Source organism: Juglans regia, chromosome 3, assembly GCF_001411555.2.
Source record: "Juglans regia cultivar Chandler chromosome 3, Walnut 2.0, whole genome shotgun sequence".
Taxonomy (NCBI): Eukaryota; Viridiplantae; Streptophyta; class Magnoliopsida; order Fagales; family Juglandaceae; genus Juglans; species Juglans regia.
In genome coordinates, this window is record NC_049903.1 from 31,159,411 (window position 1) to 31,187,067 (window position 27,657).

General features: G+C 33.4%; 1 protein-coding gene across 1 annotated transcript; it reads left to right on the top strand.

Annotated features, from left to right (window-relative positions):
• Window positions 1-10,083: 10,083 nt before the first annotated feature.
• On the top strand, window positions 10,084-12,207 carry LOC109010027 (NADPH-dependent aldo-keto reductase, chloroplastic-like). The gene is made up of 7 exons (XM_035688857.1): window positions 10,084-10,225; window positions 10,464-10,514; window positions 10,626-10,705; window positions 10,816-10,903; window positions 11,208-11,483; window positions 11,620-11,877; window positions 12,035-12,207. Exons 1-7 carry the CDS (start codon window positions 10,112-10,114, stop codon window positions 12,152-12,154), a joined length of 987 nt encoding a protein of 328 aa, XP_035544750.1. The 5' UTR covers window positions 10,084-10,111; the 3' UTR covers window positions 12,155-12,207.
• Window positions 12,208-27,657: the final 15,450 nt, after the last annotated feature.

Below are 27,657 nucleotides of genomic sequence, written 5' to 3' on the forward strand. Positions count from 1 at the left end.
ATTCCACATCGGGAAGGGGTTCCTTTGGTCATGCCCAGGAAGGGTTGTTACGTTGGTCGCCCCCGCCTATCCTTTTGCCAAAAAAGAAAAAAAAATAGAGACTACATTTTTTTTAATAGTCGTTTGACATTTTCTCTCTCCAGGCCATTTTGCTCTCAACCAAAAACTCAAAGATCCCATCTTCTCAGCCCAAAGTGGGGGTGGAGTTTAGCTCCTCTTGTCTGACTTGTCCAGAAACTATCCAGCTTTTTTTTTTTTTTTTTTTACTTTTATTGTGTTTTCCATCCATAACAAGGAGAAGCGCTAATCTACTGTTTTCTGCCCCCCCCCCCAGCCATGTGTCCCACCACAGGACTCCACAGTCGACGATACTTCAAACGGCTAAGTAGAATGTCAAATGGAGCGGAGCGTGTGTCATGCGTAGCCCAAACCAACCGCGCGTGAGATCCTCACACCGCCACACCGGGGAGTGTTTGTTGCCTCCACGAGTGGCATTTTCAGGGCCAGCGATCTTGGATCCTTTAGATCCAACCAACCTCCATTCTTCTAGAGTGGCGCATGGCTTCTACGCACTGCAACAATCTCTAGCAATTGTCCTCCAGTGATTTGGCACATCTCATGTTTGCTATCTTCTTATGTTTCTGCTTCTCCTAACCAATGATCGTAAAAAAGAGGTAATAGAAGTCTCCTATAACCAGTCTAGACCAACGAAATGCAATACAACTCATTTCACTGCAACTTCCAGTCATAATATTACAATTCGTTTATTGGACTATATCAAAACCACTTGAAGCGGCTTCTCATTGTAGAAAATGGGTGAGGGTCAAGTTATTGACCTCAAATTCCTCTTTCTATATTTTTATTTCATGTGTTGTATTTGCTGATTTTGGATGAATATTAGGGCTTCTTATCCTATTGACTATTGTATCATGTAACTATTAAATATATCTATAATATGTTTGCTTATGAAAAATAAAACACTACATTTTTTTAGTTATTGTTTAAATTTTAGAGTTTAAAAAAAGTCGTAAATGGATACATAAAATCGGATATAGAATATTACTTATAAGTTTATGTACAAACTCTATGACTCATACTAGAAGATGGATAAATATATAAAGGAAATTACTACTTTTGACACTTAAATTTCACAACTCATTTTGACACCTACTTTATTTTATTTTATTTTTTACTTAATGATGAAGTAAGTAACTATTAGTTTATTGATATTTTTGTATATTTTTTAAAAATGATTTAAAATGATAAAAAAATATATGAATAAAAATATTGAAAATAAATAAAAAGACCAATTTGGCCTAGCGGTCACTTGGACGGTCACTTGGAGTTGTGCTACTCAGGCGACAAAGTAGCACTGCTCATTTATAAAATAGATTTCACTATTATTGAGATAAAATGAGATGATAAATTTATGAATAGTAGTGAAATAATTTGTTAATAATAATAAAAAGATTTGAGTTAAGATGTTTTATTGAGATTTTATAAATGAGAGAAAAAGTTGAATAAATATTATAAAATTAAAATATTGTTATAATATAACTTTTTAACATTAATTTTGTTTGAGATTTGAAAATGTTGAATGTTTTTTGTGTTTTATTTAGAAGTTTGGAAAAGTTATAATGATTAAGTAACAAATAGATGAAAAATTTGAAGATTTAAAATTGAAAAATATTTATGTCTGAATGATGCTTGGAAATAAAATAAAATAATTTTTTTTAAAATAAGATGAAATTAAATAAAATCATCTCTATTCGCAAACAACCCCTTAATGTTGTTAGGAAAACTTAGTCAGCAATCATTTTGGGTGCGTTTAGATGTTGAACTGAGTTGAGTTGAGTTGAGTTGAGTTGAGATGATAAAATATTGTTAGAATATTATTGTTTATTATTATTATTATTTTAGGATTTGAAAAAGTTAAATTGTTTATTATATTTTATATTGAGATTTAAAAAAAATTGTAATGATGAGTTGAGATAAGTTTAGTTTCCAAACGAATTTTATAGTATATCCTATTAAATGAGTTTAGAACTCGAATAGAAATATCCTATTAAATGAGTTTTATAATATTTTTTCGTGTGTGGATTAACTCGTAGGATAATGTTAAATATTCAATAATAGTCATGTAACTTATTTTATATAGAAAATTTCTATTTTTTATTTTTTTATTTTTTCTTCTTACCATGTATGTGGTGTAAGAATAATGAATAGAAAAATTATTTTATATATCTATCTTTCTACATTTATAAATTATAGAATTCGAACTAAAGATGTGGTGTAAATTGAAAAAGAAAAAAGGATAGTTGGAAGATCTAAAATATAATTTCTCCCAAAATTGTTATATTAAACACGCAGTCATGGACTTGTCACAAGGTAACTTACCGTCGAATTTCCATTACTGATTTTATACGATGTTTTGAAATGTAGATAGTGAGACCCGAAATTGTACCACTTTTCCAAGTTTGTGCCCATATGCTTTGACTCAAATGTTGTACTACTTTTCTTTCTAAAAGTATATATTTTTTTTTTAAATTGAAAACTCAAACAATTCTATAATTTTGAAAGGTTGAAAGTTTATTTATTTATGAATTTAATTTTACGAGAAGAATAACATGTTAGTCTTATTTTGTATAATGATATGCTAAAGATATCAGGGGTTTTAATCCCTAGCTTATACATAGTTTTTTCAGTCCAATCTTAATATCGAACTTGACCTTAAATTGCATTCCTTGCCGTGTCGTGTCTTCTAGGTCCTTTGTTGTCATAATAATTAAAAAAATTGTTAAGTCTGCCAAAATTGATTGGCTAGTTCGGAAGAAAATTCAAGAATGGAATATATTTCAAAGCAAGCAACTTTTTCTTTTTTTTTCATCCACAAAAGAAAGGGCACCATAAAAAAAATATTAGGTTATGGGTGCGGCTACAATGCCGCCCCATGTTGACCGCTGGGCGTACCGCCCAGCGTAACTTTTTTTTTTTTTTTTTCTTTTCATATTTTTTTAATACATTTAAATATATTTTAAAAAAATAAAAAAAATATAAATACATTTAAAATTACTTCTTTAATCACTAAGTAAAAAAAAAAAAAAAAGAACAAGCGGTCAAATAAAGTGGGCAAAGTGAAGAGGCAAAGTAGTGTTTTTCTTAGGGTATTTTCTAACAAGGTTGGAAGCAACAGTATAGTCAAATCACCCATGATGGTGTTTTAACTTTATTGTGATGTTTGGATGCTAATCTATAAATTAAATGAAGAATAAAATACAAATAAAATATAGTAAATATAAATAAAGAGACTTATGCTAACAGGTCTTTCGAGAGTAAAATTAATTATATTTGGTAATTATACAGTCTCTTGTAATCTCGTGTAACTGTCAATATAATAAAGAAATATGATTGAACAGAGGTTGAAGAGAAGCAATTCCTATAAAAATCAAGGATTGAGAGGTGGAAAATGGAATTCGAAGAGAGTGTCCATCCATATAGAAGTTTTCACATTTTATAGATGTTTTTTTCATTCCCTTTGAAGTTATCTCTTTTGCTTTAGCCCTTAGCTCATTTTTAACCATATTTCACTTGTTTTATCTTTTTACAAATTTGTTAATGATATAAGTGCTACTTGCATAGTGCGGAGCCCCTTTCCCGCCCCGGGAGGCTTGGGGCCCTGCCCCGATTAGGGGGGTGGGGTTTACACGTTAAAAGCACCATTACTATGTTTTGGGTAAACATAAAAATAAAAAATAATTAAAGAAAAAGGGAGCTTCCAAGAAAAATGATAGACAAGCATAAAATCCGAGATGCATTATGTTATGGACTGCCCCCTGAGTGGCAGGGTCCAATAATTAAAGAGGGTTCGCTTCTTAGCTTTTTTATACTGAAAACTGAAAAGAAAAATGTTGAAAAGGATATAGCATCGCAAAGGACGGCATCGTTTCCGAGATCATGTAGGATGTATAACAGCTCAAAATATTATTTTTTAATAATATTATTATTTTAAGATTAAAAAAAATTAAATTATTTATTATATTTTATATATAAATTTAAAAAAATTATATTAATATAATATAATAAAATAAAATGAAATGAAATATTTTTATTATATAAACAAAAACTAATTATTTTTTTTTACCAACCAAATATTCAATATTATACTATCATTATATTTTAGAAGTGATGAATATCCTACAAAGATTAATTATTCCAAGATTCTTCACCGTTCATTTTGTCATTTCATTCAGTCACATTGATTGACGTATATTTTAAGCAACTTTGCATATAAACAGTTGAGTCGTTGACATAACAATTGACATAAGGACTCGTTTGGATTCGTAAGTGATCTCAGCTCATCTCAATTCATCTCACTACTATTCAACAACTTTAACTCATAAATCTCATTACTATTCACAACTCATCTCATTACTATTCACAATTCATCTCAGCTCATCTCAACTCATCTCAAATCATCTTAAGTCATCTTCGAATCCAAACGTTAAGAGAAAAGTTACTTTATCTCCTTCGTCTAATCGCTCAAATTGATTGCAGATCAAAAAATTAAAATTTTTTTATTTAATAATTAAAAAAGTAATTTTAAATATATTAATATATTTTTTTATTGTTTTAAAATATTTAAATATATTCAAAAACTATAAAAATAAATACGCTGGACGGTAAAAGTGGGGGCGGCATAATATCCCACTCATTGCTTAAATCACATCATATAAGTGGATATAAATTATATAATTAACAATAATAAATTTAAAATAAAAATTAAAAGTTTCTCCTCTTCTATACTTTTGCCTTCTTACCGGTTGGTACTTGTACTGTTTTTTGGGCTCTATTGGGCTTCCTAAAGGTATTCTGAGTTGCTTGGTGAGAGATACAAAAATCATTTTGGCTGATACAAAGTGGCACATCTGTTGGCTCAACAAGCAGCTTCATTATGCAATGGAGTTATTCACCTAGACAATGTAATACAAGTATATTGCCTCTTGTAATGGCTGAAAGCCATAGAACAGTTTGATGAAATGTAGATGAGGTTTTATTCAAAAAAAAAAAAACAGTTGTGAGGGTATCGATGGATTTTCCTTGCTATTTATTAGATACAGTTATGGATTATACAAATGTCGCGTATTTCTTTAAAAATAATGAGATCTATTATCAAAAAACTAATTTTTTAGTGAATCTTATATTTACTATTTTTTAAAAAGAAATGCAGACATTTACGTATTTGGTGGCTGTAAATATTATGAGAAATTTTATTTGCAATCTTGAGTGAGGGACTGCGTGTGCAGTCCTATTAATAAATAAGCATAAAAGGAGAAAAATCATCATTTTAAAAAAGTTATTATTGTAATTTTTTTTAAATATAATTGTATAAACTTGCATGTAATCTTACTGTAGATTAACTCAAATATGTTCTCATTTGAAAGTGTTGGTTGCTTTTTGAGCTTTGTAATTTTTGGAGCTTGTAATTCAGTCCCGAGATGCTATCAAAAACTTTACTTGCAACCGGCTAGGATAACCCCTGCATAACCAATTGCATAAAAAATATTATTTTTTTTCCACTCTATCATTTCATTCCCCCCCCCCTTCTCTCTCTCAATTATTTTGTTCACTCGTTTGCTCATTCTCCCCTACAGATTTTTTTTTTCTTCAATCCACTCTCTCATTTTCTCTTTCCCCCAGCCATCGACGAGCCCTCTTTCTTCTTAGTTTTCTCTAGTTTCAGACACTAACTCACTCACTTTTTCTCTCTCTTGTTCACTCATTCTTCAAATTTTTCTTTTTATCTCTCCACTCTCTCATTTTCTCTTTCCCTTCCATTGCCACCACCGCCAGCCTCAAGCCATGGCAGGCTGAGAACTACTCCAAATTCCATACGATAAAACTCAGTTTCTTTCTCTTTTTCGCATGAATGACACAACACAATTATCCTAGATTTAATAACATATCTTTAAGCTTTGAAACCATACTTGAATATAGCCAAAGTCAAAACGAAAACTGAAAAAAAAAATTAAAGTATGAAAAAAAATACCAAAACAGAGAGAAGAGCATGATGTATAGAAATAAATCAATCAACTGTAACAAGTTGAATTCCTCCAGCCGCCAAAACTTAAAAAGCAAAGCTCCAAACATAAAAAATTATCCAAAACAAGAAGAAAATCTGTATTCATCCAAAAATGAGATTGAAAAACGATTGTATATATCGACAACATGAAAAACACATGCATACATACATACATACATACATACATAAGAGCAAGTGTGGGAACGCTTACTGTAACGGTTGAGAGGGGGGCTAGAACCCTGTAAATTCTGTATTGGAGATAACAGAAGGAGAATCAATTTACCTGTGATAATCGATAACAAGGCAAGTCTTCTTTGTGTTTTTGTTTTGATTTTCCTCCTTTTCGCATATGAGATGTTTCCTTCTTTTCTTTTTTTTTTTTTTTTCTTTTTTAATACTATCTGCTGACGTGGTAGTCAGTTCCTCAGTGAGGACACAAGGACGGTTGTCCCTAGCATTTTTGGGATGCCATTGGGCTTTTGGGATAGAAAAATACTTGTTGCAGTTGAACGGGAAGCGTCGTGCAACCCATGTCCATGTAGAAAAATGAAACGGTTTATTTCATTCGTTTTCCTTTTTCCAAATATCGACTTCGTTTCTTCTTATACATCCTCCCCTTAGTTTTCACCTTCTCTGAATCCTCTTCTCCCCTTCATTTTTTCTTTTTCGAATCTTCTCCTTCTCACTCCCAATTGTGCCCCTTCGTGCTTCCGTCCTTCTCCATTCTTCTTTGTTTCATTCAAATTTATCATGTTCCCTCAACGCCTTGCCCTCGGATACAATTCTAGTGGTAGGGCTAGACAATAATCCTCGAAAGTGAAAGGTTATAAACCCTGATCATAAGTCCATCCTATACACTTAACTGCTTATTTTCAATTTAATTTTATGAAAAAGGCCAATTCCTGACCACACTCATGCAACTTCTTATCTAGTCACCAAGCCAAAGAAAGCCCACATGAGATCTAATCCTACCATTTCTGGATAACATCTAAATGGTTCTATGTTTACTAGTTCAAACACTTGCCATGTGAGATACAAAGCTCTGGCCTCTCTTTTTGGATTTTGATGATGATTCTCCTGCAGATCTAACTCAATATTTTTGTTTATTGAAAAAAAAAAAATTATTTTTTCAATCCTAAGAACCTACCAAAATTAATGAACAAAACAAAGAAAACTCATAAAGAAGTTCAAAAGAAACTTTTTACCACGGTGCCGACAACCAAGATAGAGGAAGTGAACAACTAAATTTTTCATAGGAAAAATGCATGGTGAAAATTAAGGTGAAAAGATGGATTTGCAAATCCTATTTTTTTTTTAATAAACTCAGATGCGAAAACTCTTTGTCGATCTGTGGAAGAATCCACGAAGAGAGTTCACGGTAAAAACAAATTGATTTTTGCCAACTTATAAAGAGAAGCTCGGTTTTACAGAAAGAGAAGCTAAACATGAAGATAATCTCAGCATGAAGAGAAGCTTTATTATGCATGAAGAGAAGCTCCATGAAGATGAAGAGAAGCTGTCAGTATTTCTTTTCCTGTTTTCTCTTTTCGATATTTGTTTTAAAAAAATGGGCTGATGTTGGGTTGCACCACGGTTGCGCATAGCCCACTGTCTGTAGAAAAACGGTTTGGGATATGCAGAAGACAAGTCAATGCATAGATGCTAATACGGGCCACCCTGGAAAATGTGCTTGAATTTTCTGAAGGAAAAAGATGACAAATGCAGCGCTTGTTGCTTATATCGTACAAAAGCTTTTGGTATTTATAATATTTATCGTATTTTAGAAGTTTCATGAATCTTGATTGCTGCCGTGAATCAATACTTTGAGGCTATGTTTAAATAGTAAAATGGTTTTAAATAATCTATAAATAGTAGTAAAAAGATGATAAAAACTAATAATAAAATATTAAATAATAATAAAAAATATAAAAAATAAAATAAAATATTAAATAGTAATAGAGTGATCTCAGATCATTCTGCTATCCAAACACAACCTTAAGAGTTAGAAAAAGATAAACACAATTAAAATTATAATACTTATCATATATTTAATAGAAAATATGATTTGTACATGTCTAGAGTATGCAATTAGCATCATGCAATTTATTTAAAAAAAAAGTTGAACCCACTTAAAATAATTTTTTTTTTAATAGTGGGTATCACTTTTTTTAAAAAAAGAATTACATGAGATTTGCACATTCTAAAGTAGTTATATCTAGCATTATTTTATTTAATATTCACCAAAAAAATTATTTATAATAATAATGTTAAATTATATATATGGACTTTGACTTTATATGTTTGTTGTTTATATATTAGGTGTTGGCGCTGAAATAAAAAAATCTATATTCACTAAACTCTCCACCATTACTTAAATAACGAGAAGATGACTCTTATAACGCTTAAGAGAAGAGAACGAATAGAGTAAAAAGCTTTACATGGATCCCTTTGTTTAATATTTTTGTTTAAAAAAAAAAAAAAAGAAGATCTATTTATAAATATGTCGCATCATATAAGAGGATTTAGGACTTGTTTTTCAAACTCTCATCTTATAAATATGACACCGATCAATCATCCTCAATCTTCTTTTACCACTCTTTTATTTTTTCATTCTACAAATACAAAATGACTTGTCTTGATCATTTAGCATCTTTTCAATACCTTTCTTATTTTTAATAGTACTATTCTTAGGTACAAATTTTAAGCGTATAAAGAAGTCTCACACATGTTTTTTAATAAAAAAAAAAAATGAACTTCAAGTGAAACTATTTTTTTATAAAAGACTTACGCGAGATTTGAATAATTGGAATTTTGTACAAATCATTAATACTCTATTTTAAATATGTTTGTTCTATTGCTATGGTATAAGACGCACACTATAAGAAAAATGACATTTTATGACCAGTTATTTTTAATAAAATTGTTCTTTTTAGTTAAAATTAGTCGTCTAAATACCTATTTTTTTTATAATGACATTAAAAATAGATGTAGATAAAAATAAAAATAAAAATAAAAATGATAAAATTTAAGTTTTTCATCGTCATAAATTCGAAGTCTGATTCTCACCTAATCGACATTAATTAAAACAGTAAAGCAATAGGAAAAGCTGATCATACTTATACCAAAAAGGTTTGTTAGTAAGTGAAGTCGATAGACTAAACTAATGAATGATGTATACTTGAAAGCCAATATCATATATTATATATGAATAAATATAGATAAAAATTATTATTAAAAGTATTTATTTTACACATATGATATGATATCATCTAGACCACACATCTCTTCAAATGAGTGTTAGGAATAATCAACTAGAAGCAATCATGCAGTGAGTATAAAGTGTGCACTGCTATAATGACTTTTCTCTAGCATTACTCTTTTTATATATATATATATATACACACAATATTCCTTTTTTTTTTAAAAAAAAAGTTAAATAATATAATAAATAAAGTTGGGGGACCAAGAAACGTCTATGATCGACAAACATATAATAAACCGGCCCGGCCATAAGCAAGTAATAGCCGTCCCCAGAATCCATAATAATGGATTCTCCTTTTGAGGTTCTTGCATTGAAAAGCAAGTTAATCTCTTATAAATTATAAATTAATAAATCCAAATCTTTCTTTTTAAATGGTTGAAATTATGGTATGTCAGGAATTAGCTATATCCTATTCCCACATAATCATTTTCAAATGAGACATGAAACAGACAATATTGCATAGAAAAAACAAACAAGGAAAGAAACTCTGAAGAAAACTGAGTCTGAAAGATGAGGAAAGCCTGCAAAAGGTCCCCTCCCCAGCCAACCAATGATCTTCTCTAAAATGTACAAAACCTGGAATCAAATCAAGCATGCATGAGAAACAGTCGAAAGAAAGATGGAAATTGAAATGGCCGGTTTGGTAGTAGTTCAATCACAACTTACTCGTTGCTTTTTCAAGTGACGTGTGAGCATGTCTCAGCTTTACAAATAGAAAGCAAGCTGTCTTCACGAGACCGGTACGTACGTACTTGTGATCTGTACAAGGAATGGCGAAGGAAATTCGATTCTTTGAGTTGAACACGGGGGCCAAGATGCCTTCCGTTGGCCTCGGAACCTGGGACTCCGACCCTGGTGTGGTCGCCGTCACCACCGCCATTAACGTACGTAGTGCTAGCCAGCTTCTGAAATTAAAATTTATATTTGTTAATTTATAGCTAGCTGACAATACTGCGGTCGCTCCAGATTATTTATATACGTTGTTTTATATAATAAGGACATGTCGTTTTTGAATTATACAATGGGAAGGGAGATGATAAAATTTAGGACGATGAATTCATATTATTGTTTCTTCAAACGTATATGTCGTAAAGCACTTGAAAACATGATGTCTGATGGCAGGTCGGATATCGACACATTGATTGTGCTCAACTTTATGGCAACGAGAAGGAGGTAAAATATATTTATATCTGTGTGTGTGCGCGCGCGCGCATGTTTGTTTGGGGAGCTCATATTTAGTACATGATGAATGAAAATTGTAAAAAAGAAGCTGGTTTGGTGTAGATTGGGTCTGCTAATTTGAAGAAGCTGTTTAATGATGGTGTAGTGAAGCGTGAGGACTTATGGATCACCTCCAAACTCTGGTTTTTTCTGATGCTGTCTATACTCATTTGTCTCGAATCTTTACTAAATTTTATAAGCATTACAGTGTAATTGGAACTATATATATATATATATATTTGTTTGTTTGTAGGTGTACGGATCATGCTCCAGAAGATGTACCAAAGACATTTGATAAAACCCTGCAGGATTTGCAGCTTGACTATCTGGATCTATATCTAGTATGTACAACCCATTAACTGAGCAGCTAGGGAAATACTCTAATCACAAAAAGATTATACAAAAATAATATTACAAATTGACGTGACTTGATGTGGTTCGTTAGATTATAAAATTATTTTTATTGATAAAATTATTTTTATTGTGAAATATGTCTAATAGATCAGATAAAACCACGTCAATTTGTATGATTTTTTTAAATAATTCATTTGTGAATGCAACAGAACTCTTAAGTTTAACATGATTTGAAGTATCTTTTTCTGAGAAAATAATATTGATTAAAAAGTGTGCCAATTTCATTGGTAGATACACTGGCCAGTTGGGATGAAAAAGGGGTCAGTTGGATTTAAGTCGGAAAACCTTACACAGCTAGACATACCAAGCACATGGAAAGCAATGGAGGCGCTATATGATTCTGGCAAGGCTCGAGCTATTGGAGTAAGCAATTTCTCTACAAAGAAGCTGGAGGCTTTGTTGGAGGTGGCCAGAGTGCCTCCTGCTGTCAACCAAGTGGAGTGTCACCCTCTCTGGCAGCAGCCAAAGTTGCATGCCTTCTGTAAATCTAAAGGAATTCACCTATCTGTGAGTGTTCAGATATAGATTGGTGATAGCAAAAGAACCGCAATCTTTTCGAGCAAATCATGAAATTATGTTAATTTTGAACAACCCTTTCTTTGTTTTCTGGTTACTCAGTTATCAACTTTTTTTCTCATTTCAGGGTTATTCACCATTGGGTTCCCCCGCCATGAGGATTATGAAAAAGGAGGTCCTTAAAAACCCAACTCTCCTTTGGGTTGCAGAAAAACTGGGGAAGACTCCTGCACAAGTGGCTCTTCGTTGGGGGCTGCAAATGGGTCACAGTGTACTGCCTAAGAGCTCAAATGAGACAAGGATCAAGGAAAATTTTGACCTTTTTGGCTGGTCTATACCTGATGATTTGTTTGAAATGTTCTCTGACATTGAGCAGGCAAGTAGCGTATCCCTATTCATATACACCAGTGCATAGAACTTCCCTCTCAAAAAAAAAAAAGAAAAGGATGGATTTTTATAAATCATTGACTGCCAATTCATCTTATAATCACTTATTGCAAATTAACTTCATTAATAGTGAAGAAGGTTTCACTAAAACTTAGATGATTATAGCTGTTGGGTATATAATCTTGCAGGAGAGGATAATTAAGGGCACTCCATTTGTTCATGAGACCTTCGGTGCCTATAGGACCATTGAAGAACTCTGGGATGGGGAGCAGTGAGCAGATCTGATTTTTGAAACATTATGGTTTTGCATATCCTGTTGGATTATATATTGCAGAGGGATGAACTATAAGAAGTTGCAATACCTCTGTGTTGGAAATTGTTTTGAGTTACATTCAAAATCAATGAAACATGGATTTGGTAACTACTTTGAAAATTATAATACCAATCTCGAGCTTCTAATTTCTCTCCCAACTGTAATGCTGCGAATGACTGCTCAGAATCCTTCACTCTAATAGACCTTGGAAAGAATGCTGCGAGTTGGAGCACACATTAGGCTGTCATGAGCAATCTATATCTTCATTGCAAGAGTCATTCTTCCATGAAGCTGCTTCCCAACGTACATTTTGGAGATTAAAAAAAAAAAATGGTTTAAAACCAAAAGACACCAACCTTCTTTCAGTATTCAAATGGAAGTAGATTAGTTATAAACTAACTGAGATATCTTCTAATTGCTTGATCAAATGGAATGGTCACATTGCATAGAGATAAACACATTCTATCAATTCTACAATATTTAGGTCTCAATTCATCTCATTCAATCTTATCTCAATATTCAAACACAAACACTTTTTAATTTTTTCATCTAATCATTACAACATTTCCAAACTTTGAAACAAAACAATAAAAACAATTCAACATTTTTAAATCACAAAACAAATATTTATATTTTAACAATATTTTTTAAGTTTATAATATTCTTATTCAACTTTTTCTCTCTCCTCTTTTAAAATTTTATAAAATATTTTAACTCAAATTATTTTATTAAAATTCATAAATTTTTCATCTCATTTTATCTGTTTAACCGAACTAGACCTTAATATTGTCTATACAGAATTTTTTAGTAGTGTGAACTAAAATGAGCATTTAATATTATTTTTATCATTTTTTTTTTATATTGACTGATCTAATTCAGTCAGACAATTAAAGGATCTTTATACATTAAAAAAATTAATGCTGAAAAAAATCATAAAAAAAGTAAAGCTTGTCACTAATGTGAATTTCATTGGGGAATGGCAAGGAATATTTTTTATGGTTTTAATTTCTGATGTCAATAAGTAAAATTTCCAACCCCTCTCCTCTGCAAATGTCCCGTGGGAATACAATTAGAATTGTGTCAGGGACAAGGGCCTGTGCACGGTATGTGCGTGCTGACATGTCACGCCTTTCAATCGGTAGTCAAATGTTTGATTTTTTATCTAAAGAGATTAGAATACTAACGACACAAAACAATTCCACACAAAAATTTTTACAAACTCACGCGTCATGTTAATTTTTTATTTTATTCTTTTTATTATCCCACACACACCGAGTTTCCCTCCTCTTAGAGTATTTTCGTCGATTTCTTGAAGATTGTGTTTAGATATTGAAGTGAGTTAAATTGAGTTGAGTTGAGATAATAAAATATTATTTTTAATATTATTATTATTTTAAGATTTGAAAAAGTTGAATTGTTTATTATATTTTGTGTTGAAATTTGAAAAAGTTGTAATGATAAGTTGAGATGAGTTAAGAGATGTTTGGTAACCAAACGAAGCCTAAATCTTTTTTTAAATTTTAGCTAAAAATGAAATTTCCTATATTTTTATCTTAAATTTTATTCATATTAAAAAAACCTTCTCCATCTCATTCCCTATCATTTCTCTATTTTATTAAAATAATATTTTTCTATTATTTCTTTATTACTTTTTTCTCTCACTTCCATTTCCATTATTAACCACTAACTCTTTTGTCTTATTCTCTTATTTTCAAATATCACATTTTATAAATATTTATACGATTTTTTTTTCTCGAATACAATATTATTTTTCAATTCAACATCGGTATTAAAAATAATATTTTTTTTAATATGTGAAATTTCCAATGCGATGGTATTTTTTAATATGATTTTGTCCGTATATACTTGATAAATATTTGATTTGTATTTGTCTAACGATAACATTTTTTTTTTCATTTTCATATAACGGTAATATTTTTTTCAGTTTCTTTAACGGTAATACCTACTCGCATATTAATGATAAAATTTTTTGTAAAATAGTACAATGGTAACATTTTGAATTGCTGCTTCCAACAGTAACATGCTTTGTCATTTCTCTAACGGTAGATTTTTTTATCTTTTCTTCAACGGTAACATTTTTTTTTTTTCCAATGATAATATTTTTTGTCGTATCTATAACAGTAACTTTTTTCTCTATAAATACGTTTTTTGCTTGCATTCACATTCTCAAATACCTAAGTTTCATCTCCAACTCCCTTCATCAAATGGCTCGTTCTTTCTTTTATAAATTGCTCACATACTTGTCATCTGATAATGAGTTGGATGTTGTTCTTAATGCTGAGGCTGATGGAGAGTCATCGAGACATCGTGGCAATCGCCAATGTCGTAAGTTTATTCGGTGTGATCATATTCGATGGCATGAGCGCCTTTTTCATGACTATTTTGCAGAAGATCCAGTAAATCCCTCCAATCTATTTCGAAGGAGAGATAATGTCGGAATACTCAGTTTATCTTCTATGCAAAAAATAACTGCAGCACTTAAAATGTTGGCGTATGGGGTGACTGGAGATTTTATGGATAAATACATACATATTGGAGAAAGCACCGTAATGGAGAGCCTCAAAAAATTCTGTAAGACAATCGTAACTTTTTTTTAGATGAATATTTGCAGTTTTCAAATGCAAATGATATTACTCTATTGCTTGCGGTTTGTGAACAATGAGGATTTCTAGGAATGTTGGGAAGCATTGATTGCATGCATTAGAAGTGGAAAAATTATCCCGCTGCCTGGAAATGTATGTACTCTTGCCACATCCGTGAACTAACTATTATTTTAGTAGCAGCTGCTTCATATGATCTTTGGATATGGCATGCATCTTTTGGTATACCCGGTTCACATAATGATATTAATGTGCTAAGAGATCTTTTTATTTGCACGGAACTTGCTCAAGGGTGTGCTCCTCCAATTAATTACACAATCAATGACAACGAATAAACTATGGGGTACTACATTACCGATGGTATTTATCCCAAATGGTCAACGTTTGTAAAGAAGATTATATCACCCCAAGGTAATAAGAAGAAAAACTTTGCCGCAACACAAGAATCCGCAAGAAAAGATGTCGAGCGTGCCTTTAGAGCACTTCAACAACGATTTGCAATCGTTCGTAGACCTTCCCGATTTTTCAAAGTCAATGAGCTAACAAATATAATGAAAGCATGTGTTATTCTACATAACTGATCATTGAAGACGAGCATGATGATACTCAGGGTCCGAACATGGAGTATGATCAAGTTGATGATGATATTCCAGAACTATCGTGCAATCCAACAAACGAATTTATCAACTTCATTCAGTGCCATCATAAAATTAGAGACAGCTCGGCACATCATCAACTACAAGTAGATTTAATTGAACATCAATGGCAGATTTATTCCCAACAATAGAAGAAAAGGTTTTGTTGGATTTTCTATCTTTTTAATATTAGTAGCGACCATGTATTCCTATTTCTACAATTTCCATTCCAAAAAAACATGTTTTCTTCAAGAACATGTTGATTGTTACTGTAATATTTTCATTATATGTAATATTTTAAAAATTTTTAATGTCAAGCTGTAATCAAGCAACATCTATCCATGTTAGATTCAAATTCAACGACTACGTTTTTCTATCTTCTCAATATTTACTTGCTAACGTACAAATTATAAAATACAACAAACGTGCCAAAGTCCTTAAAAAAGATCATCAACATCAGTCTTAACAGTCTAGCAAGTTATACTAATGTGTCAAGCATAAAATACAAAGATATCGAATATTGAATAAAAAAATAAGTTACAAAAAAGAATGTTCTGATCAATTATCTGATGTATTGCGTCTCGCCAATATCTCCCTTTGAAGTTGTTGAAAATATACCTGCTGAACTCCAGGCAATGTACTCACATCGAGCAACATTATGCCCTCCTCCCGCTCCCACCGGGCAATTTTCAGTTTCTTCGCCTCCAACCTCAGTCACTCGTCCTCTTGTCTACTTTATTTCCCTCTCTTTCTCTATCATATGTCATCTTCTCGGCCTTGAGTTAAAAAAATTCTTTCTTCTGAGCACGTGACTCCTCTAGGAGAGTATACTTACGCTTGCTCAACTTCACAAGCTCATCTAATGCCCTGGCTTGGGCCTTACGTTTTCCTTTCTCAGCTTTTCTTCCCATTGGCCTATCCAATTCGATGACATCATTCTCCACTAGATTCTCGGCCTCTGTACCACCAACTGAATCCATAGGTGAATTAGGTGCAACTGTTGAGGTACGGGAATATATCGGGGACATCGTCGACCTTCGCTTCATCCCGTCCTTTGTGCAATGTTGATTCCATTTCAACTGGTCCTTCAATAGTTGCCAACAATGCTCAAATTAAAATAACGTTTTCTCAAGCGATTGATATATGGCCTTAGCTTTGTCAAACTTCCAATGAAAGCATAAAATCAAATAATTAACCACCTATTAAAGATAAATGAAAGATAACGCATAAATATCATAATTAAGTGCTGAAAATAATAAAAAAGTGGATGCTTATACCTTGTCTTGCTCAGTCATGTCACTTTGATTCAACCTTTCAACTTGTGCGAATTTAGCACAAAATTTGCCTGTCACTTTTTGAATGGCAGACCACCAATATATTAAGGACCCAACACTTTGCTCATTTGTACTTTGTTTATACTCATTGAAGTATTGACTAACTTTTTTCCAAAGTTGGGCATGTTTTTGGTCCGTTCCCTGGATTGCATCAACGTTACTATTCAGCCATGTGGAGACAAGTAACTTGTCTTTTCCGGGGGTGAAGTTTGGACCCCTGGCTGATTTTCTTTGAGAGGGAAGCTCTACTTAGGTTGGGGGTGGAGAGTCATCCAAAATCGCGGAAGATTGTTCACTTTGACCACAAAAAATGTGGTCAATTTCACGCTCCTGAGTCAAGAGGCTGGTGAAGAACATATTTCCATGCTCTTGTGAATCCATCTCTAAAAAGTTGTAAATATAGAAATGTGGTTTACATGTTAGACAATTATGGACAATATTCTGCAAGTGATTTTAGTAGTCGACTCAGGAATTCTATGGTAACATATGACCACACTTGGCACCCTCCCTAGCATGGCTACAAGAACCGGTTGCCACTATTTATTGGCCATCCGGGTTACCATGTCATGGAGGTGTGTGCCAAAGTGTCACTTCACCATTTTTAGATTTTCTCGTCATCACAGTCGAGGGGTTAAGACAACCCAAATCCAAAGAAGTAAAAAATTTGCAAAATAGAAAATAAGAGCATTCACATCCGTTTTCCTAAACAATTGTGTGTTTTAAATGTGGCTCAAAATAATTTATAGAATTTACATCATGTGTGAAACAGGAGCTCAACTAAGATAATAGCTGCAAAACACAAAAACCCTAGTTGCTTTTTGCAAAAAGATTACAAAATAGTTGGTGGCCATCAGAATTTGGATTACCCTGCCATATCGATGGAGCACCATTAAAAACACTTGTCTCATAGCCCCCTCCCATGGAGTCCTACATCCTATCATCATAGCCTTATACTATACATATAACCCCGGAGAATAGGCCTAAATCAGCACCAAACAGTAAATGAAAACATACAAAGATATTGGGTAGAATTCAATAATAACAATAGCTTATTTAGTCCAAACTAGGTAATTGACACCAACAACAAGTTAGTCCATGGTAACAAGACAACAGATACCACCACTAAATATGCCAATGATAATTAATAATTAGTAATGATAATTAATGATACTAGAAAAAAGTGATGCACAAACTGATAATAGTTCATGCCCAAAGAAGTAAGTTCAACTCACAAATGTCATGATAATTAATAATTATGCACAAACTAAATAGTTACAAAACGAACCATGAATATCAACTCAAACACATTATAATTTATTTGAAACATTTCCAATACTGATCAAAAGAAAATTAATCTACTAAGCCAATAAAAAAAACCATCTTTCTAATTCCACTCGGAAGATTTAAATAAGTAGAATTAGAATCATTCAATCAGTTTAGTATGAAGGCTATGTATAGGTTAATATGGGTTGAAAAATGTCTCAGACCACCAAATCAAATATGGGATTCCTCAAGCCAACATAGAAACAACAAAGTAGTGAAAAATAAAATGCCCAAAAATCCATTAATTTATTGAAATTGCTCACAACAACTCAAGAACAAATGGGAAGTCCAAACTCAGCACATTTTTTGTCCAAACACAAAGAACTAAGAGTTGGTTTTTGAAATTGCTCATTAGTAGTTCAAGAACAAACAATTTCCTCAAACATCACTTCTCAGAAAAATGTCTCAGACCACCAAATCAAATATGAGATTCCTTAAGCCAACATAGAAAAAACAAAGCATGAATAATAAAATGTCCAAAAATCCATTAACATGGTTTGAAATTGCTCATGGCAGGTCAAGAACAAATGAGAAGTCCAAACTCAGCATAGGTCCAAACACAAACTGAATACTAAGAGTTGGTTTTCGAAATTGCTCATTAGTAGCTCAAGAACAAACAATTTCCTCAAACATCACCTCTCAGAAAATCGTCTCAAACCAAATTTCAAATATGGGATTCCTTAAGCCAACATAGAAAGAATAAAGCATGAATAACAAAATGCCCAAAAACCCATTAACATGGTTTGAAATTAGTCACTGCAGCTCAAGAACAAACAAGAAGTCCAAACTCAACACAAGTCCAAAGACAAAGAACTAAGCCCTTGTTGTTCGAAATTGCTCACACAAGTTTAAGAACAAATAATTTTCTCAAACATCAACTAGAAGAAAAATGTCTCAGACTACCAAATCAAAAATGGGATTCCTTAAGCCAACATAGAAACCCTAGAGTAGTAAATTAAAAAATGCCCAAATAACAAATAAATAAACCAATGCCAACCACACTGATGAAAAAGAAAAGCTGATTGAGATGCATAACTCCTAGAAGTAAAAAAGGTAACACAGAGCATAAAATACAATCAATTTTGAGGATAGATCCAATCAAAATGCCAAACCCAGAAAAGCACTGTTGTAAGGAATCCAGGATCGCAAACATATTTCAATGGCCAAAATTAGATCCAAAGGTAAGGAAAAATTATATTGCCCACAACATGCATCAGATTTAGCCATGGGAGAGAGATTTTGTGTAAAATCGTGCACCGGAGAGGATAGAGTCCAACCATGGGAGGGGGGTTTCAGATCCTTAAATCGTGTAAGAGATGAGTACGACTTACATATACTTGGGCCGATGAAGCGAAACCACCATCAATGGTGGCAATAGGTGTGATAGAGGGCAACATCGAAGAGGGTAAACCGAGAGTGGAGAGATAGGAACACGCGGGACCAACAACCCGAAAGGGATAAGAGAAAGAGTTGGGGATGTACAGTCGTTCCCCAAATATTCTCCATATTTGGGGAACAATTGTAGCTCCCCTAAAATCAAAGCGTAAAATAGGGATTGGGATGGGAATGAATTTTTCATCCCGTCCCTAAATTTTCTCCTAAAATTAGGTATAACAGTGTTTTAGTCTACCATCTCTCTCTCTCTCTCTCCTCTCTCAAACTCCTAAACTCTTCTCTCTCCATTTTCGTTTCCCTCCCCTTCCTCTCTCTCTCTCAAACTCTCAAACGCCGGTCTCTCCATTTTCAAAAGCTGGTGGCCTATACCAGAAACATGAAAAAAGAAAAAAAAAAACATAGAATAGCTTGCTCTCTTGATTTTGATGCTTTGTTTTTCATCTTGATTGTTCATTTTGATTTTGATCTTGATTTTGATGCTGCATTTTTCATCTTGCTCTTGATGCTGTATTTTTGGTATTGTTCATGATTCTTGGACCAACATGAATGTTGTCTTCCCATTAGTTATTAGCAAAAATAGTAAAAGTACCAACGTCGATGGTGAAACAATCGTTGTCGACAATGTAAAGAACAAGAATGGGAAAACAATGTCTTAAGAATGTATATAGGAGTGGGGACGACGAAGTGGGAAAAAAAACAAGAGAAAAAATACCTTACCTACTGACGGCAGGGATGAGAAAGTGTAAAACACCAAAAATGTTGGGGCTGGGTTTTGTGGTAGACTAAGGAAAGGAGAAAAGAATGACAGTTGATAGGAGGAAAAAATTAACTGATGTGGTGACACGTTAGTTTGTGGAATCCCTTTGTGTCCCTAGTATGACTCAAGATATTAGAGTAATTCTACTCTTAGGCCGGTTTAGTCTCCAACACTACACGCCAACTAAGCTGGCAAACCCGGTTTCTTAAAAACGGTCTAATCCTTCTCAGCTCTCTGCCCTCCCTACCAAATCCTTTGTCTTCCCCCTCCCTCTGCGAATCCCTCTCCCCCCTCCCAAAACCACTCTCTCGTCGACTCTGTTCTCCCCTTCCCTCTGCCAAATCCTTCTTCTCCCCCTTCCTCTGCCGAATTACTTTTCCCCGTCGACACCCCTCGAGAAACCAAATAGGGGACTCAAAAATCTTCGACGAAATCCCTTCCTCCATCCCTCTATCGACTGTGACAAACCCGTTGACACCCCTCAAGACATATACTAAGATATCTGAGAAACATTCCCTCCCTAATACGATGACTAGGAGAATTGTAAATAGAGGGTTGCTTGTACTGTGGAGGTTAATGGATCTTCAGCAGCAGATGTCAATCAAGGAAGATTGAGAATAGTTGCAGACATTGTGCAAAGAGCACTGCATTCATACCTTCAAGGGCTAAAGGATGGTGGTGGGGTTTAGCGAGCTCTGGTTGTGTAGATTCTCCGAGATTGTAAACAAACTGAAATGGATTATAAATGATTGATTCCACTATAATGTTCAGTTGGGGTTGGTAAGGAAATGACAGAGGGGTCAATCTAAATGGAAGATTTGGGGCAGAAGGTGGAAAACGTGGGAGTAGTCTTCAAAACGAATCGTTTTGATGAAAAAAAAAAAAAACTGGCTTAGCTGGTGTGTGGTGTTGGAGACTTAAGTGCCTAAAAGTAGAATTACTCAAGATATTAACATGGCATGTCTAGTCAACTCTCGATGTTTGACTATTTAATAGGTGATGTAACATTGCCACGTTAGCCCATAACAAAATTATGAATGTGACAAACAAATCTTTAATTTTTATTACAATTCCGCTACATACAAACGCCACTATGCAAGCGGCATATAATTGGCGGATGTGGCATATCAATTAATGCTCTAAACAGTCTTGGTGAACAATCTGTAGTGAAGAGAGGTGCAGCCATACTTGTGCAGTGCGACTTTGACATGGCCACCTATGCAGCTGCCACGGAAGGTGTCGCAGCAACTTTCCAATCCGTGCTTCGAAGTGCCCATCTAGCCATTGAGTGCTTTGGTCGTGGGTCCGACCGTGTCCAAGTGGTGGTTGTGAGCAAGACCAAACCGGTCTCTCTTATCCGCCAAGTCTACGATGCCAGGTATTGGTGCTTCGGGGAAAATTACGTTCAAGAGCTCATTGAGAAAGCTCCTCAAGTTCATTTCCTTTCTTTCTTTCTCTTGTCTCTGGGATTATTAATTATCTTTTTTATTATATGCAATTGGCCCGCAACCAAACAGAACATGAGTATCAAGGTACATATCTCTGAATGAATTATTCTTTTGGTTTATTTAAAGGTCCCAAATTATGAAAATTGTAAAATTTTCTTTTTTCTTTCGATCCTTTTATAATAAGAGTTATTAACTCTGGTAGTTTTTTGTCCCTTGTAGCTTGCAGACAAAATTGAGTGGCATTTCATTGGGAATTTGCAAAGCAACAAGGCAAAGCCTCTTCTGGGTACGTTACTAAGAATAGACCATGTTGTTTTGGGTGAGAAGGAAGCGAACCTTTTTTTCCTAACAAGTAAATCAATCACATAATTGGGTTTCTCTCTAGAAACTTTAAATTGTTTTAATTTTGCATTTTAGTATTCTCTGTTGTGACGCACTGGGCAACTGAGTCATTTTCTTTTTCCTGACTTGAAGATTTATATTCTTCAATGTAGCTTAGAAGTTTCTGCAATGATGTGTTATTGTTCATTAATTATCTTCTAATATTGTGCAGCTAGTGTACCAAGCCTTGCAACGGTTTTGAGGAGGCTGCACTTCGTGTGTGGCAAGGGTGTAAACATAAATGCAGAGAGTATGAGGGAATTGAGAAGGGAAACGAGAGGGAAACTGAAGAAAACCTCAATATGGTGTGCTCAAGTTTTTCGAAACGGTGCGTTTGCATTTTTCCACATTAGCCGGCATTTATGCACCGCTTACATGAGACGCTTGTACTCAAGCATTTTTCTAAGACAAAATTACATTTGCAAAGTATCATATTAAATACCAATTAACACTAATAATTAACTATTCTAACATTTTTTTAAAGCACGTTGGTGCGTCATATAGCATAACATTTTGGCTGGTCAGGATTATGTTTGAGTAGTGAGATAATCTCAAATATTTTTTGAATAGTAATAAAAAATAATGATATAATATTGAATAATAGTAAAAAATAGATGAAGAATAATAATAAAATAATAAATAATAGTAAAGTATTTTCAATACTCGACCATCCAAACTAACTCTATAAGAGAAGTTTTCAGCACAAGGCAAGTAAATTGTCTAGCTAAAAGTCCTTTACACCGGATTTTAAGTTTGTGTTTAATTGTTGGATTGAGTTTCATCCCAAATCAATTATGAATGGGAATTATTATTTTTTTTAATTTTTTATAAAAAAAAGTTAAATTAATCTCAACCTAATTTATATATTCAAACATATATGTCAATGTATTTACATTTAGGTTGTATTTGGTTGTTAGACCTAACTCAACTCATCTCAAACAAATCATGATTCATACTCACTATTTTTTCAATTTTCTTTAAAAAAATTTAAATCCATTTCAATCTATTTCATGCATTACAATCTGAAAAGTTAAATTTATCTCAACTTAAAAAAGTTAAACTCATTTCAGTGATATCCATAAAATACTACTATACACAACTCAACTCAATTTATCTCATAAACGCAGTCTTAAACTCATCTTAATAATATCCATAAAATATTACTATTTACAAATTAATTCACATAATCTGATATTGATGGTCTTCTAAATTTGTCTTCCATGTGCATAAACGATCAAAGTAATACATGGATGAGTTTTATGGTCATTTCCACAGGAACAATAGTATTCATGCTGAGCAAATATATAATGCAGTGTATATTGTATGAGAAACTTGTTTGTGAAAGGGCTATTTACACAACTAAGAAAAGAAATAAGAAAAGTACATTTATGTACTGATTTGGAGTGTCTTAATGAAGAATTGTTTGGATATTTTCTTTATTTATTTTTGAATAATTTTTGAATGCTTGTAAACTTAAAAGAAATGAGAAAAGAAATGAATGCTAGAGAAATGGGTGCAAGAAATTAGAAATTGCAAAAAAGTAAACACCTAAAAGACAATATACCAAACACCTAAGTTGTAGGTTCCATCCTTTCACAGATTGACAATGAAAAATGCTAAAATCTCTCTTCTACTCAGCCACTAACCCATACGTAAGGATCATGATTGGAAAATGTAATAAATCATGCACAAGTTATATCTTAGCCCCAAATTCCCTACTGAGTTGTAAAGCTAATTGAACAATAAAAGAAGACTATCAAAATCTTAAATCAGATCAAGCATCAGTTGTGCCTAGCGTCTACAACAGATCAAAATGCATGAGAAAGAATTCCAAACTTCTCTAAATATAACAGCATTACAACTCAATAAGTTGTGAAATGAAAATAAATGGAAAAATGAGCAAAGTCAAGCCAATCTATTTTTGGATTACTCCCCACAACCTAGGCTTAGAAGTTTAGCCTAACATCTTTGAATCCAAAGACTTCCTCCACATTTTTGAATCTATCCGAAAGAAAATAAAGAACAGTAATCGCCCCCAAAATAGGGGTCTGAAACCGAAAACCCAAAAGAAAATTAAACGAAGAGAGGCAAAAAATAAAACTAAAAATTGCTAAAAAAAGAGAGAGAGCCCTGCACGGAAAATGTCTTCCTTTTATATCGTGTGCGATCTCCCTTCCATTCTCCTCCCATGCGATCGTGCGAGTGCCCCCTCCAGTGCGTGCTTTTCATTCCAACCCCTGCAGTTCGCGTCCTGCTCTGCTTGTGAGGCCACAATCGAGCCCCTGCAGTTCTGCATGAGTTGCTCTAGACCGGTGTTGAAGCCAAATCGTGCCATAGTTGTCCTTGTGCATGAGTTTCTAGATGATGTTCCACTTCACAGCAGTGGATATATGTCCCTTAGCATGCTTTGGTTCTTAAGTCCAAAATGGAAAGATTTAACTTTGGTGTGTCTTGACAAAGTGAGTATGCCAGCTGCATTACAAGCTTTTTAAGAGCAAAATATCATGATTTAATAATTGACCCTAGTTTATAATTTACTGCATAATTAAGTGTTTAATTCATTTTTGGTTAAACAATTTAGTCACTTTATCAACTTAATTATGCAGTCTTGACACTTTATCACACCCCCAACTAGCTTGTTGCTAGTCTCAAGCAAATAATGTTATCAAAGAATGAAAGATCTAAGAGTGGGCCATTGAACTCAAAAATCTCTACAAAAGATCAATCATATTGAAATCCTGAGCATTAGAATGTTGAGACTATGTGACCAAGTAGTATGCCTTGTCAAACCATGAAATAACACTTTTCCCAATTAAGAAGCAAATGCTTCTCTTCACACCTGGCTAAAACAACTTGTAAGTTAGTTAAATATGCATCAAAATAACTATCAAATACTGAAAAATCATCCATGAATACTTCCAAACTATTTTCAATCATGTCGTTGAAAATACCAAGCATACATTTTAAAAAGGTAGCTGGTGTATTACATAGTCCAAAAGGCATTCTTCTAAATGCAAAAGTGCCAAATGGGCAGGTAAAATTTATTTTCTCCTAATCTTCATGTGCTATTTCTATTTGGTAGAAACCAGAAAATCTATAAAGAAAGCAATAGAAATCATGGCCAGTAACTTTTTCTAACACTTGATCAAGAAAGGGCAAAGGAAAATGATCTTTCCTAGTGGCGGCATTCAACTTTCTATAATTTATACACATTCACCAACCAGTATAAATCCTAGTAGGAATTAGTTCATTTTTCTCATTTTTCACAATATTCACAATAGTAAGCCGCCCATATTTTTTTAGAATTACATGAATGAGACTTACCCACTTGTTATCCGCAATAGGGTAGATAATTTCCACGCCAAGTGGTTTCAAAACTTCTATTTTTACTACCTCTTTTATGGTAGGATTTAGTCTCATTTGCATCTCCCTAGAGACTTTAGCATTTTCTTCTAAATAAATCATATGAGTGCACACAAGAGGATTTATATCTTTTATATTTGCGATTGTACATCCAATATCACATTTGTGCTGCCTTAAGACCTCCATTAGTTTCCCTTCTTTCTTGGTTAGGAGTGAGCTAGGTTGAAATCACCACTGGGAAGGTGCTGTTAGGACCCAGAAATGCATACTTCAGGTCATTCGGCAATGGCTTCAGCTTTAGTGTTGGAATTTCACCTGTTGAAGGCTTCAAACTTGCTGTCAATGGTGGGAGTTGCTCAATGTTAGGCCTTCATTTAGCTTCAAATTTATTTTTTGCATTAAAAAAAGAGAAGCATCAATGGGGGTGTCATCAATGATGAGATCACAAATATTTTTTAACTCAAACAGCAGGTCAGTGGGCTGGTATGCTAAATAAGCCTCTTCCTCAAGGATGCTTTCCAGTAAATTTACTTATTGTACATCTTCAAAGTCTTGAGGTTGCCTACAAATATTAAAAATGTTTAGTTCAAGGGTCATGTTCCCAAAACTCAGCTTTAAAACACCACTCTTATAGTTTATTAATGCATTTGAAGTAGTAAGAAAATATCTCACAGGAATCACAGGTGCTTGAAAAAAGAATTTTAGTGTCCAATGAACATCCAACACAACAAAATCTACAAGGTAAAAAAATTTATCCACTTGAACTAAGACATCCTCGACAACCCATTTTGGCATTTTAATTGATCTGTCTGCTAGTTGTAAAATGATAGGAGTTCGTTTTAATTCCCCAAACCAAGCTGCTCATATACATTATAAGGCAGTAAATTCACACTTGAACCAAGATCTAACAATGCTTGGCCAATTTTTGAACTTCCTATAACACAAGCAATTGTAAGTGAATCGGGGTCTTCATATTTTGATGGGGTATTGCTCTGAATTATAGCATTGAATTGCTCAGTAAGAAATGCTTTCTTTTGCACATTTAATTTTCTTTTAACAGTACACAAGTCTTTTAGAAACTTAGCATATGTGAGAATTTGTTGAATAACATCCAATAAAAGGATGTTAATCCTAATTGCTTGAATATTTCTAAAATTTCATATTAGTGTTTGTCTTGGTGCAGGGGAGCCAATCTTTGAGGAAAATGAGTAGGTACAGGACATGAAATCTTTTCAGTTTCAGTTTGTTCAACCTCACTCTTTTCAACCTCATTTTGTACAGGTTTAGAGACCTTACCAGCCTTGTCTGAACCTCGAGTTTGAATGTTCACCACCCTACCATTTCTCAAAATAGTGATTGTCTTCACTTGCTTTACATTTGAACTCTCAATTGCTTCTTGAAGTGGCTGACTTTGTGGATTGGGTTGAGTTGTGCAAAAAATTTTCCTTATACTTGGGAGCTCCAAGTCGTACTCATTTTTGTAAGTGTGCTCCGAATGTCATTTATTGCTTAAAAATTTTGATTGTTGATTGTTGCTTGACCTTGCATAAACTGTTGCAAGGTGTTTGACAGTTGATGCATCGTCTCCTCAAGTTCCTTATTTTGCATCGGAGGTGCTTGAATTGTGAGTTGAGAGGGTCCTAGAGCCAAGGTCGCTGGACCTACCTGTTGGTCACTCCTCCAACTGAAATTTGAGTGGCTCCTCCATCCTGAGTTATAAGAATTAGAGTAAGGATCAAGATATAATTTATGTATTATATTTATAGCATTAGATTGGTCTAACAATACTTCTTGGAAAGTGGGGATCATGGGACATTCATTAGTTGAATACCCATAATCCTCACATATGCCACACTTCTATGAAATTTTAGAGACAACATGCACTTCATTTACTTTTTTCAATTCCATGGCTTTCATTTTTTTGGACAATAAGGTTAATTTAGCATGCAAATCATCATCTTCCTTTAAAGTATATTTTCCATGACCAGACTCAACTTTCCTAGACCTATCATGCACATCAGCTGTGTCCCAAGATTGAGCATTTTCAACAAGGTAATCAAAATATTCAAATGCTTTATCAGGCTCTTTGTCGAAAAATTATCTATTACACATGGTTTGAACAAATTGGCACATTTTAGGTGTCAAACTTTCATAAAAAAAACTTATCACTCGCCAATTTTCATAACCGTAATGAGGACAAACATTTAA

Excerpts from the sequence above, each read along its gene's own strand:
- LOC109010027 (XM_035688857.1), top strand. The coding sequence starts at position 10,112 with ATGGCGAAGGAAATTCGATTCTTTGAGTTGAACACGGGGGCCAAGATG. Across the intron at positions 10,226-10,463 it reads CCGTCACCACCGCCATTAAC|GTCGGATATCGACACATTGA; the intron begins GTACGTAGTGCT and ends GTCTGATGGCAG. Across the intron at positions 10,515-10,625 it reads TTTATGGCAACGAGAAGGAG|ATTGGGTCTGCTAATTTGAA; the intron begins GTAAAATATATT and ends GGTTTGGTGTAG.